At 39.7% G+C, this 19,744-nt stretch overlaps 1 protein-coding gene across 1 annotated transcript; it reads left to right on the top strand.

Moving 5' to 3' along the window:
• The first annotated feature begins 864 nt into the window (after nucleotides 1–864).
• On the top strand, nucleotides 865–12,164 carry LOC134331313 (vitellogenin-like). The gene is made up of 27 exons (XM_063012666.1): nucleotides 865–913; nucleotides 1,313–1,333; nucleotides 1,415–1,566; nucleotides 1,668–1,919; nucleotides 2,022–2,183; nucleotides 2,267–2,415; nucleotides 2,501–2,651; nucleotides 3,526–3,683; nucleotides 3,767–3,932; nucleotides 4,017–4,142; nucleotides 5,168–5,386; nucleotides 5,470–5,687; nucleotides 5,777–5,874; nucleotides 5,963–6,087; nucleotides 6,185–6,286; nucleotides 6,395–6,520; nucleotides 7,460–7,640; nucleotides 7,735–7,837; nucleotides 7,927–8,112; nucleotides 8,210–8,466; nucleotides 8,552–8,895; nucleotides 10,884–10,928; nucleotides 11,093–11,158; nucleotides 11,247–11,444; nucleotides 11,532–11,683; nucleotides 11,776–11,914; nucleotides 12,001–12,164. Exons 1-27 carry the CDS (start codon nucleotides 874–876, stop codon nucleotides 12,145–12,147), a joined length of 4,083 nt encoding a protein of 1,360 aa, XP_062868736.1. The 5' UTR covers nucleotides 865–873; the 3' UTR covers nucleotides 12,148–12,164.
• The last annotated feature ends 7,580 nt before the right edge of the window (nucleotides 12,165–19,744 follow it).

Below are 19,744 nucleotides of genomic sequence, written 5' to 3'. Positions count from 1 at the left end.
AGCAGCAAACATGCAAATGTACATGCAAACATGAGATTTGGCAAAAATTGGAATTGAGTAAACACTTAATTGTTTTCACAACCACGAGAACAGAGCAGTGGTGAGGTTAGGGTCACACTAGTCCAGGTTATAGAAAGGGTCAGGTATTGGAATACTTTTTCATAATATTTTGTAAATAAATCAGTTAAAATAAAATATCTTTTTTTTTTATGGAATCTCAAATGTAGTATTTAATTCTCCTAAGATTGTTAGCAACCAAGTTATAAGACAATATACACATCAAATTATTTTATGTCTGCATAGTAAGCAATATATGTCCAACCACATTTTTATGTGCAGTATGCTTATGTGGACATGTATTAGACCCCAGCTTGAGTAGTTAAGGTATTTAAATTAATTTAATACACTGGTGATTCATATTCTGGTTTAAATTTTGATCATATTGATGACTGATGTAAAGTAGCAGATAATTTGGAAACCACATAATTCCAGGGATATAAGGACCTAGGGTCTAACCTCACCTCAGTTTACTGGCATTTTCTCTCTGTAGAACCCGTTTCCTCTACATACAAAGATTTTCACATCTTTACTATCCCCTAACATGGCAGTAGGTAAATAACTGAATTTTCTCTTCCAGGTAGATTAGGCTCTTTCCTCATTGCCACCCTGAAAAAGCCACTGTGAACATTGGTCCTGTTAAAAGCAGGGCAAGTTACCCTAACCTAAAAGTGATTGCGTTGTCCCAAATGGCATCAATGTACACCAAATTATGCATACACAGGTTAATCATTTATGTAGAAATGTCTGTTTAGTCAGCAAAAATCTTGTAATAAAAAGGCAGCCTCTGTTTGGATTCATCACAAACTACCAGCCATGAGAGCTGTTGTGCTAGCCTTGACTGTGGCCCTTGTGGGTAAGTCTTGATTTTAATTAAGTACTAATGATTGCATTTACTAGAGTGGAATAGATTTGTGTATTGTGATTTGTTAATTCTATTGAATCTTTATTTAACTAACAAAGTGTAGTATTTAGTAAATATTAACACATTTAGAATTTGATGCCTGCAACACACTCCAAAAAAGTTGGGACAGAGGCAAAATAAGAATCCACAAGTACAGCATTCTACAATAAGCATGTGAATTGTTTTCAGATAAGGGGATCAGAAAATCATTGTCATTTAACAGTTATTCAAGACAATTAACAAATCATAGATTCTTCTGTGTGTGTGTGTGTGTGTGTGTGTTTGTGTGTGCAAAACCTGTAAATAATTCTGTAGTATGACCTGTTTATTATTTTATTCCTCTTTATTTAGCAAGTCATCAGATTAACCTGGGTAAGTAACACTTCTACATATTCATAATTAAAACATATCGTAATAATAATTCAGAGAAACTGACTATAGATCCTAAATCAGTTCCAGAATTTGCTACCGGTAAGACCTATATGTACAAGTATGAGGGTCTGCTCTTGGGTGGTCTGCCTCAGGAGGGTCTGGGCAAGGCTGGTGTCAAAGTCAGCAGCAAGGTTCTTATCAGTGCTGTGGCCCAAAATACCTATCTCATGAAGGTAATTAAGTACATGTTTTCAAATGTCCTTTAAAAAGGCATATATGTTTTTTTTGTGACTTCAGATTAATGTAGCATATTTGGTAATCTTCCTACCCTCAGCTGTTGGATCCTCAACTCTTTGAGTACGCTGGCATCTGGCCCCAGGATGCTTTTAATCCTGCTGCTAAACTCACCTCCATGCTGAAGACTCAGCTTGTGATTCCCATTCAGTTTGAGTATGCTAATGGTGTGGTGGGTAAGGTATTTGCCCCCACTGAGGTCTCGCCTACTGTCCTGAATCTGCACAGAGGTATCCTGAACATCTTTCAACTCAACCTTAAAATGACCCAGAATGTCTATGAGCTGCATGAGGTAAAATAATCAACTTTTATTTGAAAATTTATATTTTATATCATTAACAATGACAATATACTTTGATCTGCCATCTAACATTAAGTATTTTTGATCCTTAAGGCCGGACCTCAGGGAGTTTGCAAGACCCATTACTTAATCAGTGAGGATGCAAAGACCCACCAAATTGTTGTGAAAAAGTCTAAAGACCTGACCAACTGCCATCAGAGGGTCATAAAGGATATTGGCTTAGCTTACGCTGAGACCTGTGTTGAGTGCCAGCAGGTATGGAAAAATTGTCTTTTTACGAGTGAATTACTTAGCAAATAGATTAAAGTTTTAATTCTCTGATTTAATTCTCATAACAGAGACTTAAGAGTCTGACTGGAACTGCAACGTTCAACTACATCATGAAGCCCACTGATACTGGCGCTATGGTTTCTGAGGCCACAATGGAAGAAGTCCATCAGTTTTCAGCTATTAATACAATCACTGGAGCAGCCCAGATGAAAGCCAGGTATGGTCCATGTTATTCATGATTTTATATTAACCTTCATACAGTATTTCAGTATGAAAACCTAACTTGATGTTTCTTAATTTAGGCAAACTTTGAACTTGTTGGAGGTGCAGAACAACCCTACTGCTCCAGGTACTGCTAAATATTTGGCCCGTGGATCCTTAAAATATGAGTTTGCTACTGAGATTCATCAAAACCCCATTCAGCTTTTGAAGATCAATAATGCTCAAGCACAGGTATCTTTAATAGTTATAATAAAACTAATATAATAATATAAAAATATTATAATAAAAAAAATAATTAGAAGATTTGCTTTATCTTCATGATTTACTTTATTCTATTATAATATACACCGATCAGCTCCACTTACCATATAGAAGTACTTTGTAGTTCTACAATTACTGTCTGTAGTCCATCAGTTTCTCTGCATGCTTTGTTAGCTCCCTTTCATGCTGTTCTTCAATGGTCAGGACCCCCACAGGACCACCACAGAGCAGGTATTATTTGGGTGGTGGGTCATTCTCAGCACTGCAGTGACACTGACATGGTGGTGGTGTGTTAGTGTGTGTTGTGCTGGTATGAGTGGATCAGACACAGCCGCGCTGATGGAGTTTTTAAATACCTCACTGTCACCGCTGGACTGAGAATAGTCCACCAACCAGAAATATCCAGCCAACAGCGCCCCATGGGCAGCGTCCTGTGACCACTGATGAAGGTCTAGAAGATGACCAACTCAAACAGCAGCAATAGATGAGCATCTACAAGGTGAACCAACTAGGTAGGAGTGTCTAATAGAGTGGACAGTGAGTGGACACGGTATTTAAAAACTCCAGCAGCGCTGCTGTGTCTGATCCACTCATACCAGCACAAAACACACTCACACCACCACCATGTCAGTGTTGGAATCATCCACCACCTAAATAATATCTGCTCTGTGGTGGTCCTGTGGGGGCCCTGACCACTGAAGAACAGAGTAAAAGCAATTGTAGAACTACAAAGTGCTTCTATATGGTAAGTGGAGCTGATAAAATAGACAGTGAGTGTAGAAACAAGGAGGTGGTTTTAATATTAAGGCTGATTGATGTATTACATTTCATTATTCTGTTTTAGATCATGGAGGTCTTGCAACATGTGGTTGAGAACAATAAAGTCATGGTTCATGATGATGCCCCATTAAGATTCATCCAGCTCGTCCAGCTCTTGCGTGTTGCTACTTTGGAGCACATTGAGGCAGTGTGGGCTGCGCACAAGACCAAACCTGTTTACAGGTAAATCAGATTTTTTTAAAAGTATTTGAAGTATTTTAATAAGATATTGATTCAAATTTTGGTTTAAATGCTTATTCTAACAGGCGCTGGATTCTGGATGCACTTCCCGCTGTTGGCACACATGTAGCTTTGAGATTCATCAAGGAGAAGTTCCAAGCTGATGAGTTTACCATTCCTGAACTGACCCAGGTCCTTTTGGTTGGTTTGCACATGTTCACTGCTAATCAAGATACCATCCACATGACAGCTGTGAGTATATATTTTAAATAGTTTTAGGCATTTAGACATGTACAAATACATTTAAGTTACTAGACTATTTTCTCTATTTTACAGAATCTGGCACAGCACCCCAAAATGAAGGCAATTCCAGTACTGCGTGAGATGATCGTCCTTGGCCATGGTTCACTGATTGCCAAACACTGCGCTGAAGATACAGCATGCTCTGCTGATCTCTTGAAGGTACAATATCTGTTTTTTTTAATTTATTTGGAGTATATTTTTCATTACAGATAATACCCTAATAAACTTAGGTTAGAATCACAGAATATTACATATTTTATTGAGCGAAAGGCAGGAAACATCCTAGACAGGTCACCAGTCCATCACAGACTTTCATACATGCATACTCACATCTAGGGCAATTTTTAGTAGCTCCAGTTGGCCTGTCTGCAATTATTTGGAGTTGTGGGAGGAAACCAGAGCACCTGAAGGAAAATAACATCAACACAGGGAGAATGTGCATTTTTTACACAAAAAGGACCCTGGCCGCCTGGCCGCCTGGCCAGGAAATTGAACCCAGGACTTTTTGGCTGTGACGTGACAATGCTACCCACTGCGCCATCGTGCCGCCGATTTCATATTTTAGCTCTGATCAAATGTTTGCAATGAAATAAAAAAGCATCAAACATCGTATAAAATAAATATGATAAAGGCAGCTCGGGTGGCGCAGCGGTAAAAACACACGCTGGAACCAGAGCTGGGACTTTGAATGCATCGTATCGAATATGAGCTCTGCCTGCCGGCTAGGCTGAGCAGCCACATGAACAACGATTGGCCTTTTGTTCAGATAGGGGTGGGATTAAGCCGGATAGGGACTCTCTCTCATAACTAATGCAATTACGACCTCTGCTGGCTGATTGATGGCGTCTGCACAGAGATGAGAAAAGAGTGTTCTCGGGGTGTGTCTCTCCATACACAGTGCTGAGCTGCACTACACTTGTCAAAGTGTAGGTGACGAAATGCATACGGCGTGTTGCCCACGTGTTGGAGGGGGCGTGGGTTAGCTTCGTTCTCCTCAATCAGAGCGGGGATCGGCATTGGTGGAGAGGAAGCATGACGCAATCAGGCAACTGGACGCTCTAAAAGGGAGAAAATCATAAATATGATAATGATTTGTTTACTGTTTAGCTTTTTTAATACAATAGTTATGAAGAACATTGTTTAAAATAACTAAATTTTTCATATCTTTCCAATTCTATCACCAGTCAGCCCATGAGATTGCTGCTGAGGCCATTTCCAAGACTGACATTCCAGAAATCATACTAGCTGTTAAGGCTCTGGGCAATGCTGGTCACCCTGCTAGCCTTAAAACCATCATGAAACTTTTGCCCGGATTTGGAAATGCTGCTGCCTCTCTTCCCATGAGAGTCCAAGTCGAAGCCATCCTGGCCCTCAGGAACATCGCCAAGAAGGAGCCAAAGATGGTGAGAATGTAATCATGTGAACACAATTTCCATTCTGTTTAACCTTTGTTCAGGGGTTAAATCATTTTACTTTCGCATTTCAGGTTCAGCCAGTGGCACTTCAGCTTTTAATGGATAAGCATCTTCATCCTGAGCTGCGAATGGTTGCCTGCATTTTGCTGTTTGAGACCAGGCCATCAGTGGCTCTTCTGTCCACTCTGGCTGGTGCTGTGGAGAAGGAGCAAAACATGCATGTTGCCAGCTTTGCTTATTCCTACATGAAATCTCTGACGAGAAGCATGGCCCCTGATTGGATGCATGTGTAAGATGACATTACTTAAGTTTTACACAGATAAACTCACTGGATGTGTTAACTTAAGCCTAAAGCTAATTCCAATGTGTCTGTTACAGGGCTGCTGCAGCTAATGTTGCCATCAGAATGTTGAGCCCCAAGATGGACAGATTAAGCTCTCTTTTAAGCCAAGCTGTTCATTTAGATCTCTATATCTGTATGTTTTTAAATATATTCCTATTTTATCATTTGGTTCATGTTTGATAAAAGTAATGAAACTTATTTATTTATCTTTTTCTATCTAGCTCCTTTTATGGCTGGTGCTGCCGGTAGTGCTTTTATGATCAATGATGCTGCTACTATTATCCCCAGAGCTTTTATGGCTAAAGCACGTGCCTACCTGGCTGGAGCTGCTGCTGATGTTCTTGAGGTAAAAATGTAAATCGTTAACATCTTAAATGAATTCACTTAGCACATGTAATGTTGCATTTTTGTCTGGGATTGCTATTAATTAGTTCATCTCATAGGTTGGTGTGCGAACCGAGGGACTTCAGGAAGCTCTTTTGAAATCTCCTGCTGCCGAGCAAAATATTGATCGTGCTACCAAGATCGAGCGTACCCTTAGAGCAGTGAGTGACAGTAACACAATAATACATTAATTAATTTAATTAAATTATATTGTAGTGAATAGCAATGCCTAATTTATAATGCTCGTTCATCTCTCATTTATTCCCCAGCTAATGAACTGGAAGGATCTGCCAAACAATCAACCTCTGGCTTCCATCTTTGTCAAAGTTCTTGGACAGGAAATTGCTTTTGCCAACATTAACAAAAACTTTATTAACCGAGTCATCATCGAACAGGCAGCACAGGTATTTTATTTAGAGATTTCTCAGATGGAACAGTTGTTTATCATCTTTAATACACATATTTATTTGGGGTAAACTTAAACAGATACACTGATCAGCCATAACATTAAAACCACCTCCTTGTTTCAACACTTCTGTCCATTTTATCAGCTCCACATATCATATAGAAGCACTTTGTACTTCTACAATTACTGACTGTAGTCGATTTGTTTTTCTGCATGCTTTGTTAACCCCCTTTCATGCTGTTCTTCAATGATCAGGACTCTCCCAGGACCACTACAGAGCAGGTATTATTTGGGTGGTGGATCATTCTCAGCACTGCAGTAACAATGACATGGTGCTGGTATGGAGTGGATCAGACACAGCAGTGCTGCTGGAGTTTTTAAATACTGTGTCCACTCATTGTCCACTCTATTAGACACTCCTACCTAGTTGGTCCACCTTGTACATGTAAAGTCAGAGACGATCGCTCATCTATTGCTGCGGTCTGAGTTGGTCATCTTCTAGACCTTCATCAGTGGTCGCTGTTGTTGGCTGGATATTTTTGGTTGGTGGACTATCCTCAGTCCAGCAGTTACAGTGAGGTGTTTAAAAACTCCATCAGCATTGCTGTGCATATCCACTCATACCAGCACAACACACACTAACACACCACCACCATGTCAGTGTCACTGCAGTGCTGAAAATGATCCACCACCCAAATAATACCTGCTCTGTGGGGGTCCTGACCATTGAAGAATAGCATGAAAGGGGGCTAACAAAGCATGCAGAGAAACAGATGGACTACAGTCAGTAATTGTAGAACTACAAAGTGCTTCTACATGGTAAGTGGAGCTGATAAAATGAACAGTGTGTGTAGAAACAAGGAGGTGGTTTTAATGTTATGGCAGATAGTTTGAACGCTTTTGTACTTAATTATTGCCAAATCTGTAGACCGGACCACGTGCCCGTGAACTGTTGAAGGAAGCTATTAAAGCATTGCAGGCTGGCATTGCCATCCAGTACACCAAACCTCTTCTGGTAGCTGAGGTTCGCCGCATTGTTCCTAGTTCTGTCGGTGTCCCAATTGAGCTTGCTCATTACACTGCTGCTGTTGCTGCTGCAGATATTAATGGTAAATGTTACACTTTAACATACTAGCTTTACTTATGCACGTTTCAGCTCATTTTGTTAGATTTTAGCAATTTTTTTGTCATTTCCGTTTGTAGTACAGGCAGCGATTACACCAGCCCTACCCGAACACCTTGAGTCTGTCACTTTAGATCAGTTGAGGAAGAGTGATGTCCAGTTTCATGCTGAAGCCAGACCAAGGTATGCAGTTTAAATGATGAATATGCGTGTAGGGTTTTAAAAGGACAACAAGTTAGAAGTAAAACTCTCTACTGTTGTTTTGCTTTCAGTGTTGCCATGCAGACGTTTGCAGTGATTGGAGTGAACACTGCCCTAATCCAGGCTGCTGTTATGGCCACTGGATACGTCCACTCTGTCATACCAGGAAAAGTGTCTTTAAGAGCTAATCTTCCTCAAGGCAATGTCAAGCTTGAGGTTCAGCCTGTAGCTGTTCCAGACCATGTCGCTCGTGTCAAGTAATAGAAATTAAAAACATTAATTTCTGCACAAAACACACATTTATATCATAGTAAATTAAACAATTCAACTTTAATCTGTGTTTTTTTTTCTCAGCTTTGAGACTGTTGCTGTGGTCAGAAACATTGAGGACCTTCCTAACGAGAGAGTGGTATCTCTGGCACCTCCAATGCCCTCTGATGCTGAACAGGGGTTAATCCCTGCATCAGTTCAGAAAACCCTATGTGCTGTTTGTCCATATCTGAACTGTAAAATCTGCATTGAGATCAACTCTCGCAGTGCTGGCTTCCTGGGCTTAAATCCTCTGTATCATGCTATTGGACGACACTTGGCTCGTATTTTTGTGGCACAAGGTAATTTCTGAGGTCAGACATGAATGAATAACAACATACAATGAGATTTAAAAAACACGAGAGCAAATACGTGTTGGTATTTCAGGTGACGGCCCTACCTTCGAAAGACTTGAGTTTGAGATTCTAGTTGGTCCAAAAGCAGCTGAGAAGCTTATTAAAGAAAGCACCGTTGCTGGCACTGAAACCGTAGAAGACAATCCCATTGTCTTAAAACTGAGGAAGATCATCGAGACTGGACTGAGAAACATAACCTCCAAGTCAGCCAGTTCCTCCTCCTCCAGTAGAAGCAGCAGAAGTGCCAGCAGCAAGAGTGCCAGCAGCAAGAGTGCCAGTAGCAAGAGCTCCAGCAGCAAGAGTGCCAGCAGCAGTAGAAGCAGTAGAAGTTCCAGCAGTTCTAGAAGTTCTTCTTCCAGTATTCGCAAGAACAAGGTAATTTGTTATGGAGCAGGATATTAAATGAACTGTATTTAGTGAACAGTAAGTACAGTTTGATTTTAGGACTTGACTTATACCCTTAATATAACCCAGAGATGGGGACTCAAGTCTGTGACTCGAGTCCGAGTCACACGTAAGTCGCACACACAGCGACTTCATACTCGACTCGGACTCGTTTGTAATGACTCTGACTCAACTCGTGACTCGCAAAAAATGACTTGTGGACAACAAAAGTCAGCAACATTAGTTATGTGTATATACAGTATATATGTATATATAATCCAACATCATTCAGATCGTGTCATTTTCTGCTCTCTAATAACGCTCCGGCAGTCTTAACCCGCAACCAGGGGCGATTTAATGCACAGGCTTACCTGGGCTTCAGCCCAGGGGCCCCGAATAATTGAGGGCCCCGGATTGGCTGTTTTATTTTTTATTTAATTTGTTAGTTATTTTGGTTAATATGAATGGGGAAGCTTACAAACCAATGATTTTGTAAATCATTTACACGTTATTCATATTTCTGACTGTCGATTGGCCAGATAAACTCTAACGAGCTGCTGTAATTCTGATTGGTGGTTTCAGTTAAGCAACGTAAACGTTAGAGCTAGCGCGTTATACTCCACTCTGCCAGTCACAAATGCCAGTGGGGAGCGGTCTTTTTCCAAACTTGCAATAGTTAAAAACACCAAGAAAGAGTGAGCCACTTGACTGATGTCTATCGAGAGTGACATTTTGAGAAATCTGGATTTTAAGGACATTATTAGAGACTTTTCATTCCAGAAAAGTAGAAGAAAAGACTTCTAAAGGTAGGCTCTAATTTTTTATGTTAGAACTTCACTGTTCAGTCTTGTTGTCGTGTGTGTTGTGAAATGATGAGACTGTAGACCTGGGTACTCTTCCTGATTCTATATTTACATCCTTATTATTTTATTGAATCTGCATTTAATGTTTTGACCTGTTGATTGTTGTCTGTGTGCTATCGCTTTGTTTTCTCTTCTTACTATGATTTGGGTAACATGGCTATATTAGTTCGGAAGGAACTCTTGCGTTGTGTACTGATTTTATGAAAACTGTACGTGGGGGCCCACAACCAGTCGTAGCCCCTGGGCCCACAGGCAGGTTAAATCACCTCTGCCCGCAATGCACGCAATGGGTAAATGTTCCAGCCAGCTTCCGGCGTAGTGATGAAGCGTCGCTCCCTACTCCCTACACAGTTTGAACATTTCCATTACCTTTGGATTGCAATCTCACTTAAAATGGTGGAATACTCTACGTAGTGCACTTTTCAGGAACAACTAATGTGAATGGAACGCTCCTACAGAATTGGTGCTAATGATTGAAAGAACCGCTTTCTGAACCAATCAGACCTTCTGATTGTAATTTTTAGTAAGAAATGCTGTTATTTGCATGTATTTAGTTTGCAGCGTCACACAGATGATGTGTCAACGAAACGCTTGATTGGCTTTCTAACGAGTCCGTGTTTTACTTCACAACCGGGAAAAGTTTGGAGGTTTTTAATTATAAACACACATTTACAAAATAACGGAGTATATTCTTAATGGGACACCGCGGCTATAAATTAAATAGCATCTTGAACAATATAAGCTTAGGTAAGCAGTGGTTATAGATTTTTTATAGAGTTATAGGTTATAGAGTTTTGGATTTTGGCCGCTGTGCCGTAATTTGCAATGAAAACAAAATGTCAGTTTAAGCTTTTAACTGGTACCTAGGAAAGTAAAGGCACGAAGTAAAATGGCAAAATACAGTCGCTAATCTGTTGTTGTTTTTTATCTAAACGTACATATTATTTGTTTATTTCTACGCTACATTTCCAATATAAAGTATGTTTTGTGTTTATTATATTGGACTCTAGCCTAAAGACTCGTGACTTGACTCGGACTCGTATTTTGTGACTTGTGAACATCTCTGATATAACCCATGTCTGACTTACCTGAATTAACTCTCTCATTTTATTGTAGGAAACTAAGACATATGGTTTTTTTAAGAAGTTCCACAAAGATCAGGTAATACTTTTGTTTTCCGCTTATAGTCTTTGGCTCTTTTACCATTTTTAAGTAGACACATAATGTATTTTTAAAAAATGCATATATTTTATTGACCTCTTTGAATATACAGTATATTGATGCCATTAAGTGGACACATTATTAATGTCATTGTTATGTGCTAGTATTTGGCAGCACAGGTGATGTTAAAGGCCAGCAGTGCATCTAGCATTGAAACCCTTCAGAGACAGGTAAAGTAGAAGACTCAACTCAACAATCAGTAAGACCTTAAATTTCGTGTTCCTGTATAAAAAATTTTAAACTTACATTTTGTTTCAGGCCAAGTTACTCGCAGATTCAGTCCCCCCTGCTTTTGCCATTATTGCCCGTGTTGTTAGAACCGACCGCAAGCTAGGATACCAATTAGCTGCTTACTTGGATAAGCCAAATGCAAGAATACAACTTGTCCTCACATCTATTGCTGACAAATGGAAACTATGTGCTGATGCTGTACTACCAAGCAAGCATAAAGTTTCTGTAAGTTTGGCTTTCTATTGCGGTTTCTACACTAAAGTGTTCTCAGACTTATTTAATATCTCTAAATGTTATACATTTTTCTATCAGGCCAAGATTGCTTATGGTCCACAATGCCAGGAATACTCTGCAACTGTTAAGGCGGAGGCTGGTTTGCACGAGTCACAACCTGCAGCCCATTTCGAATTAGGTTGGAACAGAGTACCAAGAATTCTGACTGATGTTACTCCCTATCTTAGGAGGTAAGTCAAAAAGATCAAAGCTACAGATTTACTGCAATGTTTTACAATCAGTTACAGTGATGGTATGTTTATTTGTGTCCTTTTACCAACAGGGTCGCTGAGTACATCCCTAAAGTCGCCCCCTTGGCTGGAATTAATGCTGACAGAGCTGAAAACACTGAACAACAGATTGACGTCATTCTGGCTCTACCGACTCAGCAAACTTTGAACATTATCATGAAGGTTCCAAAGGTAAGAAGTATAGCTACTTAAGAATATGTAACGTTAAATCATTTAGAATAGCTATTTCAAATATGAATGGTTCTTTCTGTTTTTAGCTGACACTGGCAAAGATGGCTGTGCCTCTTCCTGTTGACCTGCCCATTGAAAAAGATGGAAGTATTCCAGCTTTACAGAATTTGGAAAATAATGCCATTGTGCAGAAATGGATAAATATTATTCAAAAAATCATTAATGATATGTGAATGAAATAAATTACACGAAGAGCATTTAAATACGTGTGTTGGTGTTCATTTATATTATCTATTTATTTAGATACGTTAACGGTGTTAGAGTCTCTTGGGTATTTACAAAAAGAGCCTTTTCCTACAAGCCAAACTTTAAAAATTCAAATGTACAAATGTAAATTTACAGTAAACTCACTTGTTTAATCCAAAATGTTCATTAGCTATAAAATAGGGATGCAAATTTTGCCCATTCAAACTGCTGGTCATTGGTCAATAGTTAACCAAAAGCAGACAAGCTTATAGCAGCCCATCAAAGTATAAAACATATTATAGAGACTTATAAAAGCAAGTCTTGATACTTTATTTAATAAAAAACAGTGTAATGTTGTACACTGATCAGCCATAACATTAAAACCACCTTCTTGTTTCTACACTCACTGTCCATTTGATCAGATCCACTCTACGTAGCTCTACATATATTGAATGTAGTCCATCTGTTTCTCTACATACTTTTTTTAACCTCCTTTCACCCTGTTCTTCAATGGTCAGGACCCCCACAGAGCAGGAATTACTTAGGTGGTGGATCATTCTCAGCACTGCAGTGACACTGACATGGTGGTGGTGTGTTAGTGTGTTTTGGGCTGGTATGAGTGGATCAGACACAGCAGCGCTGCTGGAGTTTCTTTAAATACCGTGTCCACTCACTGTCCACTCTATTAGACACTCCTACCTAGTTGGTCCACCTTGTAGATGTAAAGTCAGAGACGATCGCTCATCTATTGCTGCTTTCTGAGTTGATCATCTTCTAGATCTTCATCTGTGGTCACAGGACGCTGCCCATGGGGCACTGTTGGCTGGATGTTTTTGGTTGGTGGACTATTCTCAGTCCAGCAGTGACAGTGAGGTGTTTAAAAATTCCCCCAGCGCTGCTGTGTCTGATCCACTCATACCAGCACAACAGACACTAACACACCACCACCATGTCATTGTCACTGCAGTGCTGAGAATGATCCACCACCCAAATAATACCTACTCTGTAGTGGTCCTGGGAGAGTCCTGATCATTGAAGAACAGCATGAAAGGGGGCTAACAAAGCATGCAGAGAAACAGATGGACTACAGTCAGTAATTGTAGAACAACAAAGTGCTTTCTATATGGTAAGTGGAGCTGATAAAATGGACAGTGAGTGTAGAAACAAGGAGGTGGTTTTAATGTAATGGCTGATCAACATTTAGAATGTAGATTTTATATAAAGTCTGCAGCAACAATTCATAATAATAGCTAACTTCCTATGCTAAACAAAAATATAAAGGTTCAGTTGGTATATTAAAACTGTTCCTAAAATGATTAACGAAGTAATTATATGACAATAAGCAGTATACCTTTATTCTGAGACTGGGCATAAATATCCACATAATATCCACCCTGAATATAATAAAGCAGTGTTAAAACAGACAGCTAGTCAAGTTTTCCAACTAGGGTTAGAACTGTAGCACTCTTTTTCAATTGTATCCAGAAGTATAGTGAAACTAAGAGTCCTGATTTAGTAAGAAAGCTGTTTGAAATGAATTTAAATTATATTTTGAACCAACAGCGTTAATCAGACAATGATTTCTTTAGTGGTTATCAGTTATTATTAACATCCCTACTATGAAGATAGTACTTTTGTAACACTGAAAGCCTCTGTGTGCTCTGGTGCTCCTGAAGTGCCACGCCCCCCTCTCCATGAGCACACTCTGTCTCCTACCACGCCCTAGCTTATGATTGGTTCATTCAAACTGATTGGCTCCAGCTGCCCCCTATATAAGAGGTGCGCTGGAGCAAAGACCTTGGGAACTATTGTGGCTTTGTTGGACTGCTTAACAGGACTCTGTTGCCATCTGTAAGGTCTGTTAATGCTCATGTTTAGTCTTGTTTCTAGCCCTTGCTCATGTTTAGTCTTGTCTCTAGCCCTTGCTCAGGCGAAGTCTTGTCTCTAGCCCTTGCTCAGGCGAAGTCTTGTCTCTAGCCCTTGCTCAGGCGAAGTCTTGTCTCTAGCCCTTGCTCAGGCGAAGTCTTGTCTCTAGCCCTTGCTCAGGCGAAGTCTTGTCTCTAGCCCTTGCTCAGGCGAAGTCTTGTCTCTAGCCCTTGCTCAGGCGAAGTCTTGTCTCTAGCCCAGTTAGCTGTGTTTCTCCTGCTTTTAGTTCATGTGTGTTTAGTTTGGTTTGGTTTTGTCTTTGTCTTTTGTCTTAATTAATAAATATCCTTTGTTTGTTTACATCTCTGTGTTTGTGTCCACCCCTATTGTCTCGTCCTAGACCCCTCGTTACAACTTTGTAGTCCTTTTTTATTCCCCTATATATGACAAGTCCAGGCTACCACAAAACAATTGTAGTTTGTACAAATGCTATACCAATAATGTTTACCACAACATTGATAAAAGTCTTAATGAAGTTCTGTTCTTAAACAATAAACACTAGCTGACCTGAGTCCATGGATCTAAGAGATCTACTGGGTTTATATTCTCTAAACATATCTGAGATGTATTCTGGGACGAATCCACTCAGTGATTTGTAGACTAGTAGCAACACTTTAAATTCTATTCTGTAACTAACCGGAAGCCAGTGTAAAGATTTTAGAACTGGAGTGATGTGCTTTGTTCTCTTCGTCTTGGTTAGAACTCTAGCAGCAGCGTTCTGAATGAGCTGTAACTGTTTAATAGTATTTTTGGGAAGTACAGTTAAGAGACCATTACAATAGTCCACCCTACTGGAAATAAAAGCATGGATGAGCTTGTTGGGACACTAGACCCTTGATTCTGGATATATTTCTAAGATGATAGAAGGCTGTTTTGGTGATAGATTTGATATGGCTAGTGAAGGTGAGATCTGAGTCTGTTAGAATGCCAAGATTTTGGACTTGGTCTTTGGTCTTTAGAGCCCGGGAACTGAGGTGTTCACTGACACTAATTCTCTTCTCTTTGCCGCCAAACACAACAATCTCTGTTTTGTCCTTATTTAACTGTAGAAAATTCTGGCTCATTCGGTTATTGATGTGCTCCAGACACTGACACAGTGAGTCTAATAGGCTATAATCATCTGGTGAGAGAGCCAGATATATCTGTGTGTTGTCTGCATAACTATGGTAATCAATGTTGTTAGCCTGTAGCATTTGGCCTAATGGCAGCATATAAAGATTGAACAGAAGAGGTCCGAGAACTGATCCCTGGGGGATAAGTACAAATGTTCAATTTAACTAAATCCACAGGCAAACACACAACTGGTAAGTTACTTAAACATTACCTATAAACACTGACACAAAACATTTGTATGGGAAAACTATATACACCTATAGAGTCTGAGTGGGGCATGGTGTAAACACACACATGCTATATTGCTTCCACCCTCCCCACCTAATCTACCAAACTGACAAATGCCAGTTTCATTACATGGACCCTCAAACTGGGGTCTCATCGTCCTTGACTCTGTGATGCTGCCATAAAATGAGTCACTCATAGCTGGTTTTCACCGCCAGCAGCTTAATAAGGCTGGGGCACCACTCCTAGTCCTCTAAATATGGGGCTAAGTGGTTTCTTTGTAGTACCATCTGATGTCTAGTATCAGTGCCCACCAGGTAGACCACATCAGACAATCTTTCCAGTACTGTGCAGGGCACCAGCCATTCTCTGGAGAGTTGAGAAATGGCCTTTGGTTTACCGAGGGTTGTAGACCCTGACCAGCTTCCCACTCTCCTTTTGTCTAAAGGTTGTGGCTCATTATCTGAATTACTGTATAATTACAATTTATAAAAAATTTACTACATATAGTGGCGAGCAATTTTTCCCAGAATGCCTTGCATCACTATAATAGCAGCCAGTGGGCAGGGTGTTCCTAGGATACCTTGTAAAACAAGTTTGGTAATGGCATTATTAAGCTAAACTATGTAAGTTTGTGTAATTTTTGAAGTTGTCATGTTTTGTGTATTTGTTGTACAATTTGATGTATGATAGTGTTTTGGTTACCCCTGCCCCATTGCTGTGGTTAGGCATGGCTTAAAAGGCAGATCTCTGTTTGACCATGCCCTTTAATTTGCATCAAAAGCTAATTGTCTCTAAAGAAGTCTCAGTTGATCCTACATTGGTGTCAGAAGTGGGATGGCTCAAGGGTGCTGGAAAGACAAGAAAAGTGTGGGTATGCTGTGAGGTGCAGCTTCAGCTGGTGGCATGGTATTGCGGATTGACAGTGGAGATGGTGGTGCTTCCAGTGGTGGTGCATGGTTAAGAACATACAGGTAAAGGTCCTAGTAGACACATGCTTAACTGTGTCACTGTTTCAGCCCAAAGTCCTGTCCAAGTGGCGGCTGCATGTTGGCGCACAGTGGGGGTCAATGGCAGAGACTTGACTGAAATCTGTTACTGGTGAAGCATCATATCAACAAAATCCAAGAGACCAAGGTGGACTATCCTCTGCCCTGGATCTATAATGTGTTGTACTGGGTGGCAGAGACAAGCTGGTTCAGCTCGCTGGACCTACTTAGTGGTACTGGCAAGCAGAGGTGGAAAATAACGAATTACATTTACTGGCGTTACTGTAATGGAGTCGTTTTTTTGTGTACTTGTACTTTTTAAAGTAGAGAACCTGTAATTTTACTTTTACTTAAGTATGTTTTGTATTAAGAATTTGAGAAATAAAATGTTCACTATAGAAGCACTTCTGTAAGTCGCTCTGGATAAGAGTGTCTGCTAAATGCTGAAAATGTAAATGAAAATGTAAATTGTAATTCGCTACATTTTAAATAACATCCGTTACTGAGTAAAAAAAATAAAAAAATAAAATAAAAAACTTGACATTAAACTGGCCCGTTAGGCTGTTTGATCCGGCCCGCTGAGCATTTACGCATTTGTGTGCTTTAGAGTCGGGCTTGCAAACTGAATCACTGAGTTAACGAGTCAGAAACGACTCACTCTGTTTCATTATGATGTTGTGCATAAACAACTCCATGAATCGGTTCATTTGGTGAAGAGATTCAGATGTATAAAGCAATCAGAGCTTCAGAATTCACATTCTGGGCGGAATTTCCTGATTGGTTGTTCTATAAATGACAGTTTAGTGAACGAATCACCAATTTAAGCTTTTTACCGGGAAAGCCGAGAGAATAAATATAGTTTTCATTAGTTAGGTGGATAAAACAGTTGGGTATAAATTTATATATTCTGGAAACATACAAGATGGTCTTATATAAAGTGGATTATATCCTTAATGGAACAACACATGGATGTAGATCAGATCAGCAGATAAGTGGTTATGATTTTCTGTCGCGGTTCTGCTGTTTACGGTTGGCTTTCATTTTGCAACGATAGCAAAGCATTATGAAATATTGTGATTGTTTTATTTTCATTTATTTTTAGTATTTATTTAAGTAAAACGGACAGCATAAATGTGACTGTGAGATTCTGCTGGTTTGCTTTTGATTTTGATCATGTTCCTATGACGGTGTAAGACCCGTTATATTTTTTATAGGTGCAACCCTAACCGCCTAACCCTTTTATTGAGGATAAACAGAAATAATGCTGTTTTGAATTGATAACAGCAGTTGCAGTGTGTTAAGTGTGTAGAGTGGTTAAATCCACACATGAACTGCTAATATGCTGCATGGCTGGTGAGCTGTGTGTAGTCTGCTGTATCATTCATCTATCAACTTCTTTTGGAAAATGACGTCCCTCCTTCTGTTAAACAAGTAACAAAGTAACGTTTACTCTAAGTACATTTTAAATGAGTTACTTTTTACTTTTTACTTGAGTAGATTTTTAGACTAGTAATTTTTCTCGTACTTAAGTAAAAAATCATTAAAGTAATAGTACTTTTACTTGAGTACAATATGTTAGTACTCTTTCCACCTCTGCTGGCAAGTAGCATTCGCCTTTTGTTTGATTGATTGATGGATCGTGTACGTGTGGGCTTTCCTCAGAACTGGTGTGTTGTGTTCACAGATAAGCCTGGTTTTGACAAAGCCCTGAGTACTTTACAGCAAGTATTCACTGCCATCCGCTCTGCCTACCAGCCTGTGTTTATTAGGGCCTTTACATGTCTGTTTCTAACCATGCACCACCACTGGAAGCACAACCATCTCCACCATCAACCCGCAGTGCCATGCCATCAGCTGATGCTGCACCTCACAGCATACCCACACTCTGCTTGTCTTTTCAGCCCCCTTAAGCCATCCCACTTCTGACACCAATGTAGGACCATTTGTGTGAGCATCAAGAGCAAATTGCCTCTAAAGAAGTATTAGTTGATCAACTAATACTTCTTTAGAGGCAATTTGCTCTTGATGCTCACACAAATGGTTTAATGCTTTGAGAGGACTATGTAAAGTTCCCATATTCAGCTTGAGTATGCTGGAGAAAGATGTCAATAAGAAACATCCAGCTTCACCCGCCCACCAAATAAACTCTGCGCTTTATTGGAAAATGTAGGATTCTTCAATGACACAACTGGTTAACTTATAAAATAATATTACCACCATTTTACAAAATGAACCCCCTGTTATACAAAAATGAACCCCATGTCTCATTTCTTAGGCCAGTAGTACCAAAGCACCTCATTACTATATTACAATACCCTCGGATACACCTCTTCTCGTCTTGTAGTGAGGGCCCTTTTTGACTTTAGAAAGCAAATATTTAGTAGACTGGGAGAATTAGGGCCCAGTGGAGAGATTATGTGTATTTATGTGTGAGTGATTTACAGAAGAGCTTCCTCTGTACTCCAGTCTAAGAACACAAAACTTCTGAAACCCTGTTGGAACTAAAGGTAAATTGTAAATAAAATTGCTCTATAGGCTGAACCATTTTTTTTTTTTCTGCTAAGGATATTTTGGACCACATGATGAAAGCTGACTATGGCCACCAACATCTGGACAGGCCTGCTCCGTGTCCCAGAGGCAGACCCCCAATACACAAACAGTATACTTGGCTCAGGAGCTACATCTAGAAGGGAGGGCAGAAAAAACTAAAAGAAAAAGCAACTACATTTTAGGGCTATATTACAACCCCAAATCAGAACTGTTTGGAAAATGTTTGGAAAATGCAAAGAAAATAAAAACACAGAGTTTCTTACATTTACTTTAACATTTACATTTCTTATATTTTATTTCATTGCAGACAGTTTGAACCAAATTTCATGTTTTATCTGCTGAACTTCATTTCATTTATTAATATACCTCCATTCCTGCATTTCAGGCCTGCAACACATTTAAAAAAAAGTTGAGATGGGGCAATTTAGGGTTAGTAATGAGGTGAAAAAACTAAATAATGATGTGATTCCAATCAGGTGATGTCAACAGGTGATTGTAATCATCGTTTGGTACAAAAGCAGCATCCAGGAAAGGCTGAGTCTTTTATGGGCAAAGATGGTCAGAGGATCTCCAGTTTGTCAACAAATGTGAGAGAAATTGATTGAAATGTTTAAAAACAATGTACCTCAAACAAGGGATTACTTTGGCAAACCTTTGTCAAGCACTACAAGCCTTATGTCAAGCCCTATTCTCTGGGCTCGGAGGCATTTAGGATGGACCATCACACAGTGGAAACGTGTATTGTGGTCAGATGAATCAGCATTCCAGGTCTTTTTTGGGA

This window comes from Trichomycterus rosablanca, chromosome 17 (assembly GCF_030014385.1).
Source record: "Trichomycterus rosablanca isolate fTriRos1 chromosome 17, fTriRos1.hap1, whole genome shotgun sequence".
NCBI lineage: Eukaryota > Metazoa > Chordata > Actinopteri > Siluriformes > Trichomycteridae > Trichomycterus > Trichomycterus rosablanca.
The sequence above is the reverse complement of the archived record's forward strand: the minus strand, read 5'-3'. Positions and strand labels throughout refer to the sequence as shown.